Source organism: Lampris incognitus, chromosome 5 (genome assembly GCF_029633865.1).
Source record: "Lampris incognitus isolate fLamInc1 chromosome 5, fLamInc1.hap2, whole genome shotgun sequence".
Classification (NCBI taxonomy): Eukaryota; Metazoa; Chordata; class Actinopteri; order Lampriformes; family Lampridae; genus Lampris; species Lampris incognitus.
In genome coordinates, this window is record NC_079215.1 from 18,400,388 (window position 1) to 18,423,571 (window position 23,184).

General features: G+C 41.5%; 1 protein-coding gene across 1 annotated transcript; it reads right to left on the reverse strand.

Moving 5' to 3' along the window:
- Positions 1-2,111: 2,111 nt before the first annotated feature.
- On the reverse strand, positions 2,112-21,709 carry LOC130112895 (B-cell receptor CD22-like). The gene is made up of 8 exons (XM_056280418.1): positions 21,672-21,709; positions 20,606-20,630; positions 20,242-20,260; positions 16,193-16,489; positions 9,355-9,612; positions 8,748-9,017; positions 8,367-8,513; positions 2,112-2,398 (listed from the first exon to the last, which is right to left on the reverse strand). The coding sequence occupies exons 1-8, from the start codon at positions 21,707-21,709 to the stop codon at positions 2,112-2,114; spliced, it is 1,341 nt and encodes a 446-aa protein (XP_056136393.1).
- Between the last annotated feature and the right edge of the window lie 1,475 nt (positions 21,710-23,184).

The window sequence follows — 23,184 nt, forward strand, 5'->3', positions numbered from 1 at the left end:
GTAATTCTATGGGTTCTGTGTCTGGGAGCAGGTACGTGGTTCCCCATGTGAGCCATTTGGGGCATTTCTTTGGATTGTTGATGATGTCATTGCAGGCCCATGCGAGGTCTTCGTGGATGCTGGGTAGGTTCTTGATCCAAAAGTTGGCAATTCTGTCTATCCCTGGTGCCTTCCAGTTGTTGGTCTTGTTGATGGCAACAGTGATCTCAGTGGTGTTGATGTCTGACCATTCTTGGTTCTCTATGTGTTTGTATTGAGCCTGTTGTTGCTGGATCCATGTAGCTCCCTCATTGTGTCTTTTGTTGTTCTCCCAGATCTTACTCCAGAACTCTTCGACTTCTTCGATTGTAGGTGGTTCATTGACATCTGTCTTCTTCTTGCCCAGCTCATGATAGAAATTTTTGGTATCTTCTTTGAAGATCTTGTTTTGCCAAAAGAACTTGCTCCTCTCGTCGAATCTCCTGAGTCTCTGTGCCTTTGCTTGAATCTGTTGTTTCAGCATCTCTTTGACTATTGGTATATCATTCTTCTGTTTGATTTTGAGCTTTTGTTCCAGTTGTTTCCTTTTTCTTTCTTTGATGTTAGAGTTTTTCTCGACTTCACTCAGGAGTGATAGCTGTCTCCACAGTTCCCTAATGTTTTGGATGGCTTCGTTGGCGAGTCTGATGGCTTCTTTGGAGTGGTGGTCTTTCTTCATCTTTGGGATTATTAGTCGTTCTTTGATAGGGATTTCTTTCAAGGTTTCCTATCTTTGCCGGATGCTTAATGTCATCTCTGCTTCTTTGCCATTATATTCTTTCTGGGCTGCCTCCGCTTGATATTGTACTTCTGGGGGGGGGGGGGGGGGGGTCCATGATGGTGGTTTCTGCTTGTTCTTCTTCCTCTTCACCAGCTGCTGCTGTCTCATCTGGTTTCTTGATATTTAGCTCCTCGATGTCCGTGTTGGGGATGCTCTCGCTGATCTTTTTTTTGTATGTTCTCAAGTTCCAGGTCTGTTAGCCTTTGGTTTTTAATGGTGCCACGCCTGACATTGGAGAGTTTATCACTGTTCATCACTTGTAGTATGTATCATTTGTAATTTTTGATGTTGGGCTATGCAAATAAAATTGACTTGACTTGACTTGGCTGTTATTACCAAATAACTCAATGTGATGAACCTTGGTTGGATTTTTAAACATGCTAAACATATTTTTGAACATATTTTCAAACTTTGTTTGCATATATATATATACTAGAAGAACCCCGCTACAATGTAGCGGTTTGGTTATCCACCCGTCTAAATCGCCGTCCTCTTCATCCTGCCAGCTAACCGCCTTCCCCCTGCCCCTAAACCCCCCCCACTCCAACTCCCTCCCCCCAAATGCTCAGAATCATCTGAAATGCTGAGAAAAGTGGTTTACCCCCCTCCACTCCAACTCCCTCCCCCCAAATGCTCAGAATCGTCTGAAATGCCGAGAAAAGTGGTTTTTAGCCATTTTTAGACAATGCATTTTTTGCATAATTATGCATAATTATTATAATTATATTTTAATGTTCCGCTATTTTTCTGGTCCTCTCTGGAACAATATCTACCACCTCCAAAAAAAATTAGGATCATAAGTGCATTTTTGCAAAAATGCACTTATGATCCTAAAACATTTCTAAGTCCCAGAAATTTTTGTTATATAGGTGAAAAAAATCAAAGATGCTCAGAATCATCTGAAATGCCGAGAAAAATGGTTTTTAGCCATTTTTTTAGAAAATTCATATTTTGCATATTTATGCATAATTATGCATACTTTTAATTTTCTGGGATTTTTCCCTTACTCTCTGAGACAATACCTACCACCTCCAAAAAGAATTAGGATCATAAGTGCTTTAGTTTTCGGTCCCGCTATCTACACTAACTAACTAACTAACTAACACACACACACACTAACACCAGACACACACACATTACGAAAATATGGGAGTTGATATCTATCTATCTATCTATCTATCTATCTATCTATCTATCTATCTATCTATCTATCTATCTATCTATCTATCTATCTATCTATCTATCTATCTATATAGTATATATGTAGAATTCCTTATGATTATCATGAAAATATTTTCCATGTTGCCCAGCACTAGTTACATAGGCATATCTCACCTGCCACAACAATCAACTGGGAGGTGGAATTGTTTCCACCTCTTTCATTACGGACTTCACAGTAATAGTTTCCACTGTGGTCAGTTCTAATGTCATTTATGGTGTAGTTCTGTCCTGATGCCACTGGTGAGGACTCTTTCTCCTTGAACCAGGTGTACTTTTCTACTGGAGGGTTAGCATCACTGCTGCAGCTCAAAGTCACTGAACTGCCTTCCTCTATTTCACCGGTGGGAATCACTGACACTGAAGGGAGCTTTGGAGCATCTGGTGGCCAAATAAGCAGATACACAATTCATTAGTATTATTTCTTAGCATAAGTAAGCTTGTATTGTAAACAGGAAAGTTGAAGGGATAGTTTGTTTTCAAGGTTTTTACTGTGTGTTTCTTACATTGAGTCCCACAAACTCTCGGATACTTTTTTATGCCTGCATGTAGTTATGTTGAACAGTGAGTTTAGCCTAGCTTAGCTCAGTTGCTGGATGTCTACCAGGATCAGTAGCAAGTCCTTTCAAAAGAAGGGAAACACACTTTCTCTGATACCAGTCATCAATGCTTTTGATTCATTAGTCTAGCGTTGACAATTCTTCTTAACCAGCATTTTCCCAAGGACATGCAAAATCCTAAAAATTAGATTACAGTTTTTAACTTTTTTTCAATAATATGCCTGTCTGTCGTCATCTACCTGTCTGTCATTGTTCTGACCTGGGAAAAAACGTTCAGTTCGTTCTGCAGCGACTAGATGGTACTTATTCCATTTTGACTAAATATAATGCCTCATCGCTTGCCATAGTAACACTGTAGGAGGCCTTTTTTTTTTCTTCCATGCACTCCTTTGTAGAAAGCACATTGTGGAACTGTGTAGTCAAAAAATCTCCATCCATCTTATTTTGGAGTCACTCATAGAAGCATCGCCTTTTTGCTCCATCCCTATACTTTTAAAACAAAGCTAGCCTGGCTGCATTAGAAGTATGCACCAAATCTGAAGTGGCATGTACCAGAGCATCCTATGCAAAAAAAAAAAAAGGAGATTGATGTGAAAGTAAAGAGCGCTCAGCCAAAGGTAGAGGAGCTGCATCTTGATGCTACATTGGAGGCCATCCAGCAGGAGAAAGAGACAGGCCGCTTTAGCTCAAGCTACTCTCTTTGAAGCAGCTGTGGATTTGGCAGACATTGAAGGGCTGTCTGGAGTTCATAAAAATGGCTGAGGCTCATCTCGTCGGTCAACTGAGAGAACTGAAAAGTAAGTTCAAGACCAGTATGCCTACATGAACACCAACCAGCCATCAGCATACAATGACGATTCACAGCCTGATGCTGAGGTCAAATTGACTCCCCCAGCAGCGGTTATCCCCAAACCATGTGATGATTCTAAACACAGATTTCGTGTATATACACTACCGTTCAAAAGTTTGGGATCACATTGAAATGTCCATATTTTTGAAGGAAAAGCACTGTACTGTTCAATGAAGATAACTTTAAACTAGTCTTAACTTTAAAGAAATACACTCTATACATTGCTAATGTGGTAAATGACTATTCTAGCTGCAAATGTCTGGTTTTTGGTGCAATATCTACATAGGTGTATAGAGGCCCATTTCAAGCAACTATCACTCCAGTGTTCTAATGGTACAATGTGTTTGCTCATTGGCTCAGAAGGCTAATTGATGATTAGAAAACCCTTGTGCAATCATGTTCACACATCCGAAAACAGTTTAGCTCGTTACAGAAGCTACAAAACTGACCTTCCTTTGAGCAGATTGAGTTTCTGGAGCATCACATTTGTGGGGTCAATTAAACGCTCAAAATGGCCAGAAAAAGAGAACTTTCATCTGAAACTCGACAGTCTATTCTTGTTCTTAGAAATGAAGGCTATTCCATGCGAGAAATTGCTAAGAAATTGAAGATTTCCTACACCGGTGTGTACTACTCCCTTCAGAGGACAGCACAAACAGGCTCTAACCAGAGTAGAAAAAGAAGTGGGAGGCCGCGTTGCACAACTGAGCAAGAAGATAAGTACATTAGAGTCTCTAGTTTGAGAAACAGACGCCTCACAGGTCCCCAACTGGCATCTTCATTAAATAGTACCCGCAAAACACCAGTGTCAACATCTACAGTGAAGAGGCGGCTGCGGGATTCTGGGCTTCAGGGCAGAGTGGCAAAGAAAAAGCCATATCTGAGACTGACCAATAAAAGAAAAAGATTAAGATGGGCAAAAGAACACAGACATTGGACAGAGGAAGACTGGAAAAAAGTGTTGTGGACGGATGAATCCAAGTTTGAGGTGTTTGGATCACAAAGAAGAACGTTTGTGAGACGCAGAACAAATGAAAAGATGCTGGAAGAATGCCCGACGCCATCTGTTAAGCATGGTGGAGGTAATGTGATGGTCTGGGGTTGCTTTGGTGCTGGTAAGGTGGGAGATTTGTACAGGGTAAAAGGGATTCTGAATAAGGAAGGCTATCACTCCATTTTGCAACGCCATGCCATACCCAGTGGACAGCGCTTGATTGGAGCCAATTTCATCCTACAACAGGACAATGACCCTAAACACACCTCCAAATTGTGCAAGAACTATTTAGAGCAGAAGAAGGCAGCTGGTATTCTATCGGTAATGGAGTGGCCAGCGCAGTCACCAGATCTGAACCCCATTGAGCTGTTGTGGGAGCAGCTTGACCGTATGGTACGCAAGAAGTGCCCATCCAACCAATCCAACTTGTGGGAGCTGCTTCTGGAAGCGTGGGGTGCAATTTCTCCAGATTACCTCAACAAATTAACAGCTAGAATGCCAAAGGTCTGCAATGCTGTAATTGCTGCAAATGGAGGATTCTTTGACGAAAGCAAAGTTTGATGTAAAAAAAATCTTATTTCAAATACAAATCATTATTTCTAACCTTGTCAATGTCTTGACTCTATTTTCTATTCATTTCACAACATGTGGTGGTGAATAAGTGTGACTTTTCATGGAAAACACAAAATTGTTTGGGTGATCCCAAACTTTTGAACGGTAGTGTATATATATATATATATATATATATATATATATATATATATATATATATATATATATATAACCCAGCCACTGAGGATGCACAAGCCAGTGCATCCTTAGTGCCGGTCCCAAGCCCGGACAAATGGGGAGGGTTGCGTCAGGAAGGGCATCTGGCGTAAAATCTTTGCCAAATCAAATATGCGGATCATAAATAAGACTTACATACCGGATCGGTCGAGGCCCGGGTTACCAAAGACCGCCACCGGTACTGTTAACCAGCAGGGTGTCGGTGGAAACTATGCTACTGTTGGGCGAAGGAGAAGGAGAGGGGGAAAGCATGTCCAGAGGCAGCTAGAGAGGAGGAAGGGTAGGCATGTGGAGGTGAGAGTTGGAACTTTGAATGTTGGCACTATGACTGGTAAAGGGAGAGAGCTGGCTGACATGATTGAAAGAAGAAAGGTAGGCATACTGTGTGTGCAAGAGACCAGGTGGAAGGGGAGTAAGGCCAGGAGTATCGGAGGTGGGTTCAAACTCTTCTACCATGGTGTGAATGGGAGGAGTAATGGGGTAGGGGTAATTCTGAAGGAAGAGTATGTCAAGAGCGTGCTGGAGGTGAAGAGAGTGTCAGATAGAGTGATGAGTATGAAGCAGGAAATTGAAGGTTTATTGCTGAATGTTATCAGCGCATATGCCCCGCAAGTTGGGTGTGAGATGGATGAAAAAGAAGAATTCTGGAGTGAGTTGGACGACATGGTGGAGAGGGTACCCAAGGAGGAGAGAGTGGTGATTGGAGCGGACTTCAATGGACATGTTGGTGAAGGGAACAGAGGTGATGAGGAGGTGATGGGAAGGTATGGAGTCAAGAAGAGAAATGTGCAAGGACAGATGGTGGTCGATTTTGCGAAAAGGATGGAAATGGCTGTGGTGAATACATATTTCAAGAAGAGGGAGGAACACAGGGTGACGTACAAGAGTGGAGGAAAGTGCACACAGGTGGACTATATCTTATGTAGAAGGCGCCATCTAAAAGGGAGTGGAGACTGCAAGGTGGTGACGGGAGAACGTAGCTAGGCAGCATCGGATGGTGGTCTGTAGGATGACTTTGGAGACCAAGAAGAGGAAGCGAGTGAAGACACAGCCAAAGATCAAATGGTGGAAGTTGAAGAAGGAAGACTGTTGTGTGGAGTTCAGGCAGGAGTTAAGACAGGCACTGGGTGGTAGTGAAGAGTTGCCAGATGGCTGGACAACCACTGCAGAAATAGTGAGGGAGACAGCTAGGAAGGTACTTGGTGTGTCATCACGACAGAGGAAGGAAGGCAAGGAGACTTGGTGGTGGAATGAGGAAGTACAGCAAATTATACAGAGGAAAAGGTTGGCAAAGAAGAAGTGGGATAGTAAGAGAGATGAAGAAAGTAGACCGGAGTACAAGGAGATGCAGCGTAAAGCAAAGAGAGAGGTGGCAAAGGCAAAGGAAAAGGCGTATGGTGAGTTGTATGACAGATTAGACACTAAGGAAGGAGAAAAGGACTTGTACCGATTGGCTAGACAGAGGGACCAAGCTGCAAAGGATGTGCAGCAAGTTAGGGTGATCAAGGATAGAGATGGAAATGTGCTGACAAGTGAGGAGAGTGTGCTGAGTAGGTGGAAGGAGTACTATGAGGGGCTGATGAATGAAGAAAATGAGAGAGAGAGAAGGTGGGATGATGTAGGGATAGTGAATCAGGAAGTTCAGCAGATTAGCAAGGAGGAAGTGAGGGCAGCTATGAAGAGGATGAAGAGTGGAAAGGCAGTTGGTCCTGGTGACATACCTGTGGAGGCATGGAGATGTTTAGGAGAGGTGGCAGTGGAGTTTTTAACTAGATTGTTTAACACAATCCTGGAAAGTGAGAGGATGCCTGAGGAGTGGAGAAGAAGCATACTGGTACCGATTTTCAAGAACAAGGGCGATGTGCAAAACTGTAACAACTACAGAGGTATAAAGTTGATCAGCCACAGCATGAAGATTTGGGAAAGAGTAATAGAAGCTAGTGGTGCCACGAAAGAGCACCCAAGATGCGATGTTTGCTTTGAGAATGTTGATTGAGAAGTATAGAGAAGGCCAGAAAGAGTTGCATTGTGTTTTTGTAGATTTGGAGAAAGCTTATGACAGAGTGCCGATAGAGGAGGTGTGGTATTGTATGAGGAAATCAGGAGTTGCAGAGAAGTATGTAGGAGCGGTGCAGGATACGTATGAGGGAAGTGTGACAATGGTGAGGTGTGCGGTTGGAATGACAGATGGGTTCAAGGTGGAGGTGGGATTACATCAAGGATCGGCTCTGAGCCCTTTCTTGTTTGCAATGGTGATGGACAGGTTGACGGACAAGATCAGGCAGGAGTCTCCATGGACGATGATGTTCGCGGATGACATTGTGATCTGTAGTGAGAGTAGGGTGCAGGTTGAGGAGAGGTGGAGGTATGCACTGGAGAGAAGAGGAATGAAAGTCAGTAGGAGCAAGATGGAATACCTATGCGTGAATGAGAGAGAGGACAGTGGAATGGTCAGGATGCAAGGAGTGGAGGTGACAAAGGCATTTGAGTTTAAATACTTGGGGTCAATTGTCCAAAGTAATGGGGAGTGCAGTAGAGAGGTGAAAAAGAGAGTGCAGGCAGGTTGGAGTGGGTGGAGAAGTGTGTCAGGAGTGATTTGCGACAGAAGGGTACCAGCAAGAGTTAAAGGGAAAGTTTACAAGATGGTTGTGAGACCAGCTATGTTATATGGTTTGACGACAGTGGCACTGACGAAAAGACAGGAGGCGGAGCTGGAGTTGGCAGAGTTGAAGATGCTAAGATTTTCACTGGGAGTAACGAAGAAGGACAGGATTAGGAACGATTATATTAGAGGGACCGCTCAGGTTGGATGGTTTGGAGACAAAGCAAGAGAGGCAAGATTGAGATGGCTTGGACATGTGTGGAGGAGAGATGCTGAGTATATTGGGAGAAGGATGCTGAATATGGAGCTGCCAGGGAAGAGGAGAAGAGGAAGGCCAAAGAGGAGGTTTATGGATGTGGTGAGGGAAGACATGCAGGTGGCTGGTGTGACAGAGGAAGACGCAGAAGACAGGAAGAAATGGAAACGGATGATCCGCTGTGGCAACCCCTAACGGGAGCAGCCGAAAGTAGTAGTAGTAGATATATATAATCTGTCACCAGTGACAAATTAGACCCCAAGCGCTTTGAAAGATATTCAAGCTGGCGATCTCTCACTCGTGCAGTTGTTAAGCTTCTGCATGTTGCCCACTCCTTCAAGCAAGGTAGCAGTTGCAAAGGTTGGCACATTCATGAAAGCCCCTGTCCCAAGGAAGACTTGAACCAAGCAAAAACCATCATAGCCCATAGTCTGCAACAGGATGCCTTCAGAGAGGGATTAGGCAAACAAGAATGTAAAATGGAAGGCTTTTTCGCACGTGCAAAAATAATGTACATATGTGTGTGTGTGTGTGTGTGTGCGCGCGTGCGTGTGTGTGCGTGTGCGTGCGTGCATGCGTGTGTGTTTGTTTTGATGTTTGATGTTGAAGATCCACAAGTAGACAACTCAACGGAGAGGGCACTCGTACTGGCTGCCAGTGACCGCCGATGATGACTTACATTTTACATTAATCAAGATGGAGTCCGATGTCTTTTCACCCAGCTCATTCGAAACTGTACAGAAATATATCCCAGAATCGGAGGACTTGATGGAGTCAAAGACAAAATATTTTCCTTGGCTCTTCAAAATGTATGGATTTCTATTCTCCTTGAACCAGGTGTATTTTTGTATTGGAGGGTTAGCAGCACTGCTGCAGTTCAGAGTCACCGAACTGTTCTCCTTTATTTCATCAGAGGGACTCACTGATACAGCAGGGACTTCTGGGGCATCTGCGTATAAATAAATGACTTTATTTCCAAGAGAAAAGTCATGCTGGGAAAAAATAGCAGGACTGAATATTGATTTTGAATAAGATGAAAACATCAGATGGATGTCAGTTTAAAGTTAGTCACCAAAATTGATCAAACTTTTTTTTTAACCATAATCTTATTGACAAGGTTCAGTTTAGACCTGACAAATCAAACCCTCTTTCATCTTACTCATACACACTTGCTACCACCACCATCTCCATACATTGAATGAAGCAACATCATAGGTTCAACATTAGGTCAAGGTCAACATTCAAAAGAAGTTCCTGACTTCATTTGTGAAAGGGAGAGTACTCACATCTGACAGTGAGAATCTTTTCAGGAGAGCTAAGATCTGGGTGGTTTTTCACAGAACAGGAGTAAGCTCCCGCATGATGACTGCCGACTGGATCTAAAACCAGTTGATTCTGTTGGCTCTCTGACTCGGCCAGTACCCGACGATTCTGGTGCCAGATGAGGGTTGGGTTGTCAGTCAGACGACAGCTGGTGATGCAGGTTAGCATCACTCTGCCTCCTGCCGTCACCGTGGCGTCTGGGCTTATCTCCACCTGTAGCTCTAAGTAGGGAAATAAACAATATTGACGAGCTACTGCACACACATGGTATATAAAAATGGCAATTGGGTAAATTGTGGGGAGGTGTAGTAATATGACGATGATGCCACACAGCTGCAGTGTGTGTGCTCCAACCAACTGCTGCTTGACTAGAGACGGACTGCATCTGCAGTGACAAGTACACCATATCAGAAACAGACGTGACGTCCAAGACCAAGTTTATAATAATCACAACTCGCCCCACTTTTATGTTAAGAAACTCCATTCATCACAAATCCTGAACAAATGCAGCATGAGTAATTTGGCACAGAAACTCAGAAATGCCATGTGATGGTAGTGTCTCCTTTGTAATCAGTGGTGTAGTGGAGGACAAATGCATCTAAACACAGCTTACCCAGATTTTTATTTCCAAACTGATTATTTGTGAGACTAATGTACTTGTGAGACTATTGTATTTATGTCATTTTGTGATTATTTGTGAGCTTATTGTGATTTTAATAACTATATTGTGGTTCTTTTTTGTATGGTTGTTTGTTTTGATTTGTCGAGTCTGGTGTAGAGGATTTGAATCCTGTGCCAGAAAATTTGTCATTAAATTTTCATTAAATTATTGTTTACCCATCTTTTTCAGGGCTGACATAAATCTTAGTAATTTTATTTTCAGTGTACTTTTCTAAAAGCTAAAGTGCTACAAGCTATAAAACAAGACACAGAGAGAAAATTAAAGCACACAAGAGAGAGGAAAAAAAAGCAAAACATAACAACTGTGAGGAAACTTGCAGTAAGATACAATAAAATAAATTGCAAGCAGTCATCACAAAGCCAGTTAAAAACAAAAGTAAAATGCAGTATCAATAGGAGAAACCCTAGCCAGAGATGTTAAAAATGGCGAAAGGGAATTACTTTGTGACAGAACACAGTTTTCGGCACAACATGGGCAAAACACATCAATTCCCTACAGTGCACAATTGAAAGATCCAGTCCAATGAAAATTATGTTTTCGTATCTCATATTTTTCAATAGGTTTGTTAATATATATTAGCCAAAATAAATAAATAAGCAGGTATGGGCTTGGCTAGTATACTTGGATGGGAGACCTCCCGAGAAAACAGTTGCTGCTGAAAGTGGTGTTTGTGGGCCAGTAGAGGGAAGACTTCCCCCTGGTCCTAATTAAAGCGGGGGGGAAATCAAACCCCGATCCCCCAGTGCAGTGACGGGGACACTGCGATGTAGGAGATGCCATTAAAGATCCCCTGGCACTTATCACAAAGAGTAAGGGGTAAGGACCGAGTTTATGCTGCTGACGATGGGCCTGAGGGGGGTTCCATCTTTATGGATCTTAGGGAGTCCATATATGCATGGAATGTTATCTTGTGGGTAGAGACGGTGGTATTGTATCCGATCAAGGAGGAACCATTGATCGGATACAATACCACACCAGACAAGACCCAAGATGCAGGCTGTTCAAAGATGCCCCTGAGACAGTCCAGCACTTAGTAGCAGGGTATAAAATGCTAGCTGGGAAAGCATACACTGAAAGACATAACCAAGTGGCTGGGATAGTGCACAGGAGTATCTGTACTAAATACAGAGTGGAAGTCCCCATGTCCAAATGGGAGACACTGCCAAAGGCTACTGAGAATAGCAGAGCTAAGGTCATGTGGGACTTCAAGTTCCAGAATGAGAAGCAGGTCCTGGTTAACCAACCAGACATTGTGGTGGCCAACAAGGGACAGAAGACAGCAGTAGTGATTGATGATAGCAATCCCGAGTGACAGCAACATCAGGAAGAAAGAGTATGAGAAGCTAGAGAAATACCAAGGGCTGAAGGAAAAACTAGATTGGATGTGGAAGGCGAAATCCACAGCAGTCCCAGTGGTAATAGGAGCATTAGGGGCTATGACCCCTAAACTGGGAGAGTAGTCCCAACAGATTCCAGGCACATCTGAGGTCTCTGTTCAAAGGAATGCGATATACTGCGCAGAACCCTCAAACTCCCAGGCCTCTAGTAGAGGACCCGAGCTTGAGGAAGACACACATCACCCGAAAAAGGGTGAGAGGAATATATATATATATATATATATATATATATATATATATATATATATATATATATATATATATACAGTTGTCAATTTGACAGCTGATTATTGCTTATGGCATGAAACAGGCATAAGAATTTACTTGACTCACTGGATTATTTTGCTTCTTATTTGTTGAGCACTTTCCCTACCATTGAGTGTTTCTTTTAACAAAGCTATACACACACACACACACACACACATACACATATATATGTATATATATGTATATACTATATATATATATATATATATATATATATATATATATATATATATATATATATATATTTATATATAATCTGTTAATACTCAACGTCCTGAGAATTTTCTATGTTCAGTGAGTGTGCTAACAGTTAGCAGTTATAGCAAATCAAATTCTACTTCTGAAGATGAAAAAAAAAGAATCTCCTAACATTGATATTACACTATAAAAACCTGTCTTAACTTAATTAAAGCCTGGATGTTTAAGGAAGTTTCTTAAAACTTCGAGGTATATTTTTTTCTTTATCTCTCAGGCAGAGCAACCAGGGGGCGCTACAACAATAAGCTCTGTCACCCCGTTTTTTTTACCCCCCCCCCTTTTCTCCCCTTTGTATCCGGCCAATTACTCCACTCTTCCGAGCCGTCACAGTCGCTGCTCCACCTCCTCTGCCGATCCGAGGAGGGCTGCAGAATTGCCACATGCCTCCTCCGATACCACCTGCTTCTTTTCACCTGACAGTGAGGAGTTTCGCCAGGAGGACGTAGCGCATGGGAGGATCACGCTATCCCCCCCCCCCCGAACAGGCGCCCTGACCGACCAGAGGAGGTGCTAATGTAGCGACCAGGACACATACCCACATCCGGCCTCCTACCCGCAGACATGGCCAATTGTGTCTGTAGGGATGCCCGATTAAGCCGGAGGTAACGCGGGGATTCGAACCAGCGATATCCGTGTTAGGCAACGGAATACATCGCCACGCCACCCGGACACCCCACCCCCTCACCACATGGTTTTTAAGTGTGCTATGGGGTGGCTGAAGGACAGTAAAAATATCAGCGTGAAGCAGGCGTTTGGATGTATATGGCTTAACAAGGTCACAAAGGTGACGGGGGATCTTCGTAAGTGGGTGTTAAAGTTTTAAAGACAGTACAAGAGTTAACAGAAAGCCAATGTAGGTTAAACAAAATGCAAGTGATGTGTTTTTCAGGGTTTGATGCATGTGAGAATGTGTGCAACATCTTCATTACATACATTCATAGCATATATAGCAATGCATCAAATAGTATCAAAATGATGCACAGAAAATACATAAATTAATATTGTCCTTAATTGGTTACCTAATGATAATTGCTGACTGGTTATGAATACTTTCCCCACTTTTTCATTTACCACTATTCTTTTTAAAGTAATTTAATCCCCACAGATTCTGAATTACATTCTAAAATATTCAACAAAACTAACAATTTTCAAAGAATATTTCCATGTTTCTTTCTTTCTTTCTTTCTTTCTTTCTTTTTTTACAGCTGCTAATTCCATTTTAGGGTAATGGGATACTGTTGCAACAGGAAGGTCTCCTGCATGGGTTGCTTGTCCATCACAGGTCACACAGTCACATTCACACGAAAGGAAGAAACTCTAATTCTCTTAATCTACATCCTTGGAAAACCAGAAAACCCAAAGGAAAGGAACACACCTACACAAGAACATGTAGGCTCCACAAAAAAGGGCTGTGGCCCCCTTGCAGGTGATCAACAATGCAAATTAACATAGCCATGAGTTGATGTTCATCAGTACCTGTGATGTTCAGAGTTGTACCTGGTAAGTCCTTCCCCCAGCTAAATTGTCTGTAGGTGAATCTGAAGCGATACTCGGCTGAGTCTGTCAGTGTCAGGTTGGTGATTCTCAGAACGGGGTTTGCTGGCTCTCTGGAAAAAAAGCGAACTCGTTCGCTGTAATTTGGGTCTTTCCTGTGGATAGGTAATAAAGCATACCTACCATTGCTAAAATGGACTCTAAACCAATTAGTTTCGACATTGCTTCCATAATAACTGGTGTATATGCAAGAAATGTCCACAGATGAGCCCTTCAAGGCACAGATCTTTGTGTTGTCGTAATTCACACGATTGCACCTCAAACCATTGAAACCTGAAAGATAAAACCATTGTGAAATAATATTATTTTAATTTACTGCACTTATAACAACGAAGTGTGTGTGTGTGTGTGTGTGTGTGTGTGTGTGTGTGTGTGTGTGTGTGTGTGTGTGTGTGTGTGTGTGTGCTTGCTTGTCATTGTTAATGCCATTTACTTTATAGCATTTAACTTTACATTTCTCCTAACCATTTTCCAAACACATGCTGTAGGTTTATTTTTCTTTTTGAATGTGTTTTTCTTCAAGATTCAGATTCAAAGTTCTATTTGTCACATACTTCACATACAAGTACAAAGGGCAGTGAAATGCTTATTGGCAAACTTGCTTTCTATTCTTTTTTGGGGGGGGGGTTCCCCATTTCTCCCCAATTGTCTACTACCACAACTTTCGGCTGCTCCCGTTAGGAGTCGCCAGAGCGGATCATCCATTTTAATTTCTTGCTGTCTTGCAGAATTTTTCCCCAATTGTATATCCGGCCAATTACCCCACTCTTCCGAGCCATCCCGGTCGCCGCTCCACCCCCTCTGCCAATCCAGGGAGGGCTACAGACTACCACATGCCTCTTCCGATACATGTGGAGTTACCAGCCGCTTCTTTTCACCTGACAGTGAGGAGTTTCACCAGGGGGACGTAGCGCGTGGGAAGGTCACGCTGTTCCCCCCTGAACAGCTGCCCCGACCGGCCAGAGGCGCTAGCGCAGCAACCAGGACACATACCTGCATCCGGCTTCCCGCCCGCAGACACGCCCAACTGTGTCTGGAGGGACGCTCGACCAAGCCGGAGGTAACACGGGGATTCGAACCGGCGATCCCCGTGTTGGTAGTCAACGGAATAGACCACTACACTATCCGGACGCCCTCTTTCTGTTCATCTTAGTAAAGCATGAAAATCAACTTGCAGAGATTTGAAACTTGCTTAAAACAGGTAATCTCTGACAGTGAACAAATTAGTCAACATTTATGTTATTGTGAGATAATTCAGTTGAAGTAAAAGCACAGTTGTTTTGAGAATTCTTCCGGGTGGTGTATTCCAGTCTTGCTGGGATGCTCAGACATCTGAGATTTGAGAATCGGCTGCTGAATAGTATTGCATTCACAAGCTGTGTTGTCATAAAATCGAATCCAGAGGATAAACATTAATCAAGCATAGATGTTGTGAAAAGTATTCTGTGAATTTGGTAGCTTCTTGCATTTTTGAAGTTGTTGTTCAGCAGCCGAGTCTTGAATATCAGATGGCCGACCATCCCTCCAGCACTGGAATGCACCACCTGGAAGAATTTTCAAATCAGTCAATTCTTTGGTTTCAACCTCATTATCACAGAATAATAGAGTAACTTTGACAAAATAAATAAATAAATACCCTTGTCTAAATGTTCACTGATATGGATTACCTATCTTAAGCAAGTCAAGTCAATTTTATTTGTATAGCCCAATATTACAAATTTGCCTCAAGGGGCTTTACAGCAACAAAACATCCTGTTCTTAGATCCTCACATCAGATAAGGAACAACTCCCCAAAAAACCTTTAACAGGGAGAAAAAATAGGAAGAAACCTCAGGGAGAGTAACAGGAGGAATCTCTCTCAAAGTGGACAACGTGCAATGGATGTTGTGTTCACACAATTTACAGAATACAACATTAAAAGAGGATAACAGAATTATAATGGAATCATGAAATATATGAAGAATATGATGAGGAGGATGCCAAGCAATGTCCAGATGCCACCAGATTATCAAGTCTCTGCAAAGTTGATTGTCATACTGTACTGAAATGAATAGAAACCAATAGCTGCCCGCAAGGCAGGGAAAATGCATCCAAATTTCTAAACACTACAGTATGTGTTGGAAAATGGTTGGCAGTTATGTAAAGTATACATCATTCATTGTAAATGGGCTAAAATATGGAAAAACAAAAGTTTTTCCCTTAATAGAAACAGTGTGGTAACCAGTTTAAAAACAAATGTCTTATCGGGTATTTGCATTATCATACACTCACATTCTGAGGGAGAGTGGAGATTCTTGTGTTTTTCTACAGCACAGGCTATGCTGTCTTTGTAATTATTCAATGTGAAATGTGCTGTTTTGTAAAGCCACCCATTCTTGTACCAAACATAGGAAGGACGAGGAACCAGAGGACAAGAGCTGTGACAGTCGAATTTTCCATCCCGGTGCCAACTTCTCCCCTGCCTCTGAACCCGAAGACCTGAAAAGGTTGCACAGAAATGTCTTTCATCACTAACAGTTCAAGTTAATGCAGACACAGACATGCATACACGTGCACTCTCACAAGCACACCATGCATAGTCACCGTTGTAATGCATAGACGTTAAATACTAGCAGGAACCAGTAACAAGTTTCAAAGTTTCACCTGTCACGGTCAGGTTGACTCCAGGGGAACCAGTAAATTTCCCTTCATTTGTTGTGAATCTAAACTTGTAATTGGCCGAGTCACTTTTTCTCAGGTCTTTGATTTTCAGGGTACAGTGCCTCAACCATTCACAGTGGTACTCAACACGACCCGTGTACTGTGAGTCCTCCACCAGATCCACGGGATCATCGCCCTCTGCTCGGGTAAACCAAAATGATGTTTCATTTCCGTGTAAGTAGCCAGAGTGCTCATAGCTGCATGTAATGTCCACAGTTGATCCTTCCACGGCACACACGTCAAGAGAGGTGCAAGTCACCCTCCCGTCATTCCAACCCCGCACCACTGCAACATAGAAAATAAAGGAAAAAGAAACATGATCGCATCACAGCACAGCCTCTTAAATGTTGTGGAGTTTTTCCTGAAAACACTTTTGTTTGTTCTTTTTTTGGGGGAGGGGGGGGTGTTCGATCAGGCTTCTAGCAGTTCTAAAGTATTACTGTTACTGATGTTACAACTTGAGATGGTAGAGTGCTTCAAATATCTTGAACTCACAATGGACGATAAACTCAGTTTCAACCAACACACCAGTGACATCCACAAAGGCCACCAGTAAAGCCAGGATTGTCAAAACAACATAAGTCAACCCATGCTCCCTGCATTGCTCCATCTGTTTACCGCCACCAGCGAGAACAAACTCAACCATATCACATACACCGCCTCCAAAACCATTGACTTTCCCACCCAAATCTCTCAGACCTCAGCAGCAAAGCCATTACATACAAAGGATTCACTATATTACATGAGCCTTCACTTTATTACCACCCGGTCATAGGTACAAACCAATAGCCTGGAGAAAAAAAATAATCTCAACAGAAATAGTGCGGTATGCTATGTCAAAAAAACAGCTCCCGTAGGATTTTTGTGCCAAAATTGATTTTTTTTTTTTTTTTGCTGTTTTGGCTTCTATAGGGACCAAACTAACCGAAAATGAAGGGTGCCAAATTTTCTGACCCCCACCCCCAATTCAGGGGGGCCATCTATTTTGGGACCTCCCAGAACAGTAAAATAGAAGTCAGCCTGCGACTACTCTTACTAAAATGGCTGTAGAATTCTTATGCTTCAGTTGTATAACACCAAATTTGGAGGAGATGCAGTTGAGAAGTTGTAGAACAGATCCAAATATCTGTGGCATGCTGGTAAATGGTATTACTGATGGTATTCACACTCAAATTGTAAGTTTTGTTTAGGCGAACCTAAAAAGTTGAATTTCTGCTGTACTTTATCTGCAGTCCTTCTGTCATGGTGGATGTTACAACTAAACTTCCACTTGAAGTACATTTTTCCAGGTGTTACCTATACATAGACACTAGAATTGTGCATCTGGGCCCTGTACTTGCGGAGCTATTACTGAATTATTTTGGGCATGTAATTTCGGGCGAAAATTAAAAAAAATTGCCTGGGGCTGAAGTGGTTTTTAATGTCCAATTTTTATAATATTATAGTTGTTTTGTAGGTTTTAAAATATTCTGAGTTGATTTATAACACTATTAAAACAGCTAGAAGAGTATTTGTCTGACTTTTGGTTCCTCACCTGGGACACCCCGGACTGACCCTTGTGCCTATCCCATTCATCATTACTCTCCTCTTTCCACTCCTGCTCTTTTCTTGGCCAATATAACTTTTACAATTACTTTTCATGGGCATCCAGTGACAATTAATACTTTACTGAAGGTGTTGACCATTCTGAAAGACATTCCTGTTCTGACTCTGAAAAAATAAGGGTTGAAATGTGGCCATTGTAGCATAATCCTTGTTAATTTGGTTCATTTCAAACAGGTGAGATCATAATTAAAGCACAGCTGTGTTTGTAGCTGACTGAAAACAAAAAAGAACAATACTCAAGATAAAATAAAATAAAAATAGGCCAAAACAACAACAACAAAACAAACAAACACCACAATAGATTTGAAGAGTCAACATTTTGAGAATCACATTCATGGAATTGCTGAAAGCAACTACCTGGTAAGTGATACTTTTATTTTAATTTTTTATCATTCAGGTGAAATTTAAAACAAGCCTGAAAGATTTATAAGCCAATGTTTACACATATTTTGACATATATTTACATTGTTTTCCCATTATTAGGTCTAATCTTTCAGTCTGACATGCCCTGATCCAACAATTTTGGACTACTAACAGTAAGCTAAGGTGGGCTAAATTTAAACCATGCCCGCTAGATTTAAAAGCCAACATTTGCACATATTTATATTTACATTGTTTTCCCATCATTAGGTTTCATCTGTCTGGCATGCACAGATCCGACAACCTACAACAACGAACTAGAAAGCTAAGCTAAACAGTAAGCTAAGGTGGGCTGAGAATGATCTGGTAAATGTGTCATATTTTTCTGATAAAATTTAGACCAAGCCTTCTAATTCAAATATATATTTACATTGTTTTCCCATCATTAGGTTTCATCTGTCTGGCATCCAACAAATTGGACAACTTGTGAGCTAAGGTGGGATGAGATCTGGTCAATATGGCAGAGGAATGCAACATTTGTGTGATCTGCAAAGAAGGTGCCACCCCTGGCAAGCAACTAGTTAAAAATCCAGCCATGAATGATGACCTACTGCAGGCTTGCAGGGACAGAGTTTCTCTAGGTCAAAGTGATTTTGAGGAACTTTCCGACTACTTATCTGGCCTAAATGAAGGGGAACTGAAATTGGTTCATTATCATAGTGAGTGTCAAAAATCTGTTATAAACAAGAATAAAATTGACCGTCTCAGGGCTAACCAATCCCGACCTCAGTCACCTGTCTGTTCTAGAAGAGGACCTGGGTGCCCTTCAATTACTACAGGATCTGTTAGACCTAAACGGTCGAAATCTGTCCCAAAGGAGCAAGTGTGTTTATTCTCACCTTGTGACTTTTGTTCCAAGGGTGATTCAGAGCCACTGCACCGTGTTCTTTCTGATGCAATGGGTGAAACGCTTCTTGAAATAAAGCAGCAGACCCAAGATGACCAAATAAGAATCTGTGTAGCAGACCTAGTGGATGCTGGTGACGCTTCAGCTCTGGAAAAGTACTATCACAGGGATTGCTTGCGGAATGCAAAACGTACCACAACAATAAAGAAAGATAATGATAATGAATCACTCATTCGCTCTTTATGTGACGAACAGTTAATCCTCGCCATTCAAAATACTGTCACAGACGATGTTACTCTTGACATGGCTCAGGGCAATGATTCTTACTTGTTGATCCTGAAAAGATATCACATGGATGTCGATGAGACTACAAACTATCGCAAGCATCTGAAAAAGATCATTGGTGAGCGATTTCCAGATGTCCAGTTTGTAAGCTCACTACAACGAAATGAGCCAGACAAGCTTATTAAATCAACTGTAGTTAGCAAAGCTATTGATTGCAGTATTTCCACTATGAATGATGGTCAGGTTATTGGCAACCTGAAGAAAGTTGCTAACCTACTGCGGGCAGAGATCATGCAAAAGCACAGCTGGTCATTTGCCGGGATATTTGATAACTTTAAGAATCCCTCTTTACTCCAATTCTTCCTAAGTCACCTCCTCTTTGGCAGTCATGTTGTCAAAGTGTTTGGAATGCGGGATGAAGAAGTAGACAAAACTGTTGATGTTGCATGCCAGTTTCTAGTCCAGAACACTCGCACTGATCGTCAGGTGAAACATCAGCCAAAGAAAGACGATGCCTTTCGGCAAAATGTCCAAACACCCCTCTCAATCGGACTGCCCCTTGCTATCCACTCTAGAGTGCGTGACAAAATCCTTGTCCAGAACCTCTCAGATGTCTACATTGGAAGTGACTACTTGAAAATCCTTGACTTAGAAAAAAGTGTGGAGCAGTCTGTTCTTCAACGAATGAAGGATACTGGCGGATTTTGTCTCCCCGACTTTGTGAAGAAGGGTGTGAACATCTGGTTTGCTATTGACAATATTAATCTTTTGGAAGACACAGCCACTGGGCAAGAAACCTTCCATGGCACAGTGGTTGTAATCAACCAGCAGGATGAAGATGGAGAACTGATGAACCAACCACTTGTTATAACAGAAAAACCTGTCACGGCATCACCTCTGGCATTTGATATAAACTTGCTGCAGGAGCCAATGATCAAAACCACTCCATTGAGATTTGAGTCTGTGATAGGAAACCGAAACAATCTCATTTCCCATGCCTCACTCACACCTGGGCATTCACAAACTACCTTACAACTGATGATAACAGGGGGGCAACCTCAACTGAACCGCAGCTGGCAAGCAAACAGACCCAGAACAGTGAAGAAGAGAGAAGCCATACTGAATCTAATAACGACAGAAATCAAGATGACTTTATTGTGTCGATCAAAGAACAAAGGCGTAAATCAGTGAAATTGAAGAAGGAAGATGTGATGCCAACTTGGGCTGCAACTAAATCTAAGCAAGGTGAACTTGTTTTCTGATGAGATGAACTTGTATTTTGATGTTCAGGCTGTCTGTCTGTCTGATCTTCAGTCACGACCGCAGGGGGAAAAAATTGGTTTCAAGTGAGTGAGGAAACAAATAAACGTAAAGAAACCCAAACTATGCAAGAACTGAACCCATGGTTTAAACCTCACTATTACCTTCTACCTCTTTTTGCGTCTACTCTACCTGCCTTTTTGCTGGGCTCAGGATTTTATACCTCTTTTTTGTCTGTTTTTAATCTGTTGTGTGTTTTTATTGTGTCTTTTTTTATTCATTTTGAAATTGCACTTCGATCAATGGTCAATGCCGGTTAATTTTAGTCGTACATATTTATAAATACGCTGACTATGTATTGAGAATATGAGTACGGCTACTCATATTCCCGAGGTGGCACAGTGCATCATGGCTGCAGCTGCAGAGGAGACAGTGCAAGCTAGCTTAACTGAATAGGCAGACATGCATGGAAACATTGAGAAAGCGAGGCCGGCATGTGTTAAAACCGATGCCACAGTGTGTGAGTATAGGTGTTGAGCGGTGGTGCGTGAATGGAAACTGCTAATCACTGAGATGTTTCCACTGTCTAGTGATATGAAACGTTACTCTAAAACTATCATACTGGGAAGTGATGGGGATACATTTCGAAACAAATGGTCATACAATCTTTTGAGTGAATATAATAGTATTTAACACAGAGAAATGTTTTAAGAGGTTTTTTTTTTTTAATTAATTAAGAGGTCTCACATTTTAGCTCGCCACACTTACATTCACTTAACAACAGAAAGACCAGAACTTCAAAACAAGCTTTGGTATTTTTAAAAGAAATTTGAAATAAGTGCACTCCTGTTGGGAATGTCTTGATTTGAGAGCATTGTTCTTTTGAAAATTCAAACAAGCTTCGGTGAATCCAACACTGAACATTTCAGTGGTAACAGTAATAAACTATCTGTAATACGTACAGTAGAGAAAACGTTGATGTTTTATGTTTTGGAATCTCATCACCTTATCTTAAGCCACACTATGCCAGGCCATGGTCCCATAAAGCAGTACCTGTCCCAATATGAAAATAAATGCTTATAAAAGAAACTTTTTTTTTCTTGGCTCTTAATTCTCAATGTACAACTTCTGGGAAAGAAAAAAAAAACAAAAAAAAACAAGAACATTCTGAAGGCAAAAAGCTCTTGTTTTGTTATCATCATACTTTTTTTCAGGATAAGGGTATGAAATAATGTTAAAAATAGAAATGCAAATGTACAATACCTGGTGCAGACAGTATGAAGATGAAAAATCCATTTACTACAGCGGTTAAACTCATCCCAGTTCCTCTGTCGTTCTTTACAGACAGTAAAAACATGTAAACCTGTAGGAATGTGTGTCAAAATGGAAGTTACAGTTACAGCTATAGTACTGACAAAGATCTGGCAATCCTATTTCGATTTGCGAAGGCAAGAAATAAAGACACCTAAAACAAAGTTTCACTCCCTGCCCTTTTTTTCCTTTTCTTTTTTTTCTTAGTGGGCTAGCGGAGGTATTTAACTTTTTTGAATATCTTTTTCATTTTTAGAATATTTAACTTTAACTTTCTTTCTGCGATAGAAATGACTGACAGACTACCAAACCTTGCAAGTGGACTGGTAGTATTAATGGCTGCCTATGACTGCAGGCTTCCAGCCTGTATTTCTGATTTGGTCTATTGTCTTATCGCAGTCACTGTAGATTGCTGTGGAGAAGAATCGCCAGCTAAATTTCTAAGTAAATTTTGAAAAACAATACATGGCACAGAGAGATGACGAATAAAAATATGTTTGCTGCTGCTCCAAAATCTCCAAAGCCCAAGCAGTCCTGTCCTCTCTGTTATTCTTCATATAAAGGAGATAGGACTGTAAATTACATCTAAGATTTCACATTAGTATCTCAGCTGAAAAAGCATTATCCAAACATAGTATATCTTAGCATCATCAATACCCTTAACACCTACCAAAGACTCAACACAATTACAAGTGTGGATGTGCAAAATAATGTTCCATCTAGTTTGATTTGATATTTCACGTTGTCACTGAATCTAAAAATAAACCAGTTAAAATACTGTAATAATTAACTTTTATGTAATAGCACTTACAGTGGAGGAAGTTGTAGTACTCTGTCTAAGGTCTGGTTAACACGAGTAAGAGAGAGGCTTACTTCCTCTTTAATCAACCTAGCAGAAATGACTTGTTTCTGCTGTTGGTCCCAACAGACCAACCCATCTGTTTTGGTCTGGGGGTAAAAAAACAAAAACAAAAAACACTGAGACAAGAAAAGAAAGTTGTCATGTCTCCACTCTGGAAAATGCTGAGGAGCTTTTAGGTTTGAAGGCAGCAGGGTCAAATGTGGCATGAATGTTAATGTTGAGATTAATGGCAATGTAATAAGCTTAAATGTTGGACTGTCTTAGCTTACAGGAAGTACAGATGCAAGGTACTGTAACAGCAGCATCTGTTCAGTGTTGCTGGGTAAGTGAGTGTTAGCAGGGGCG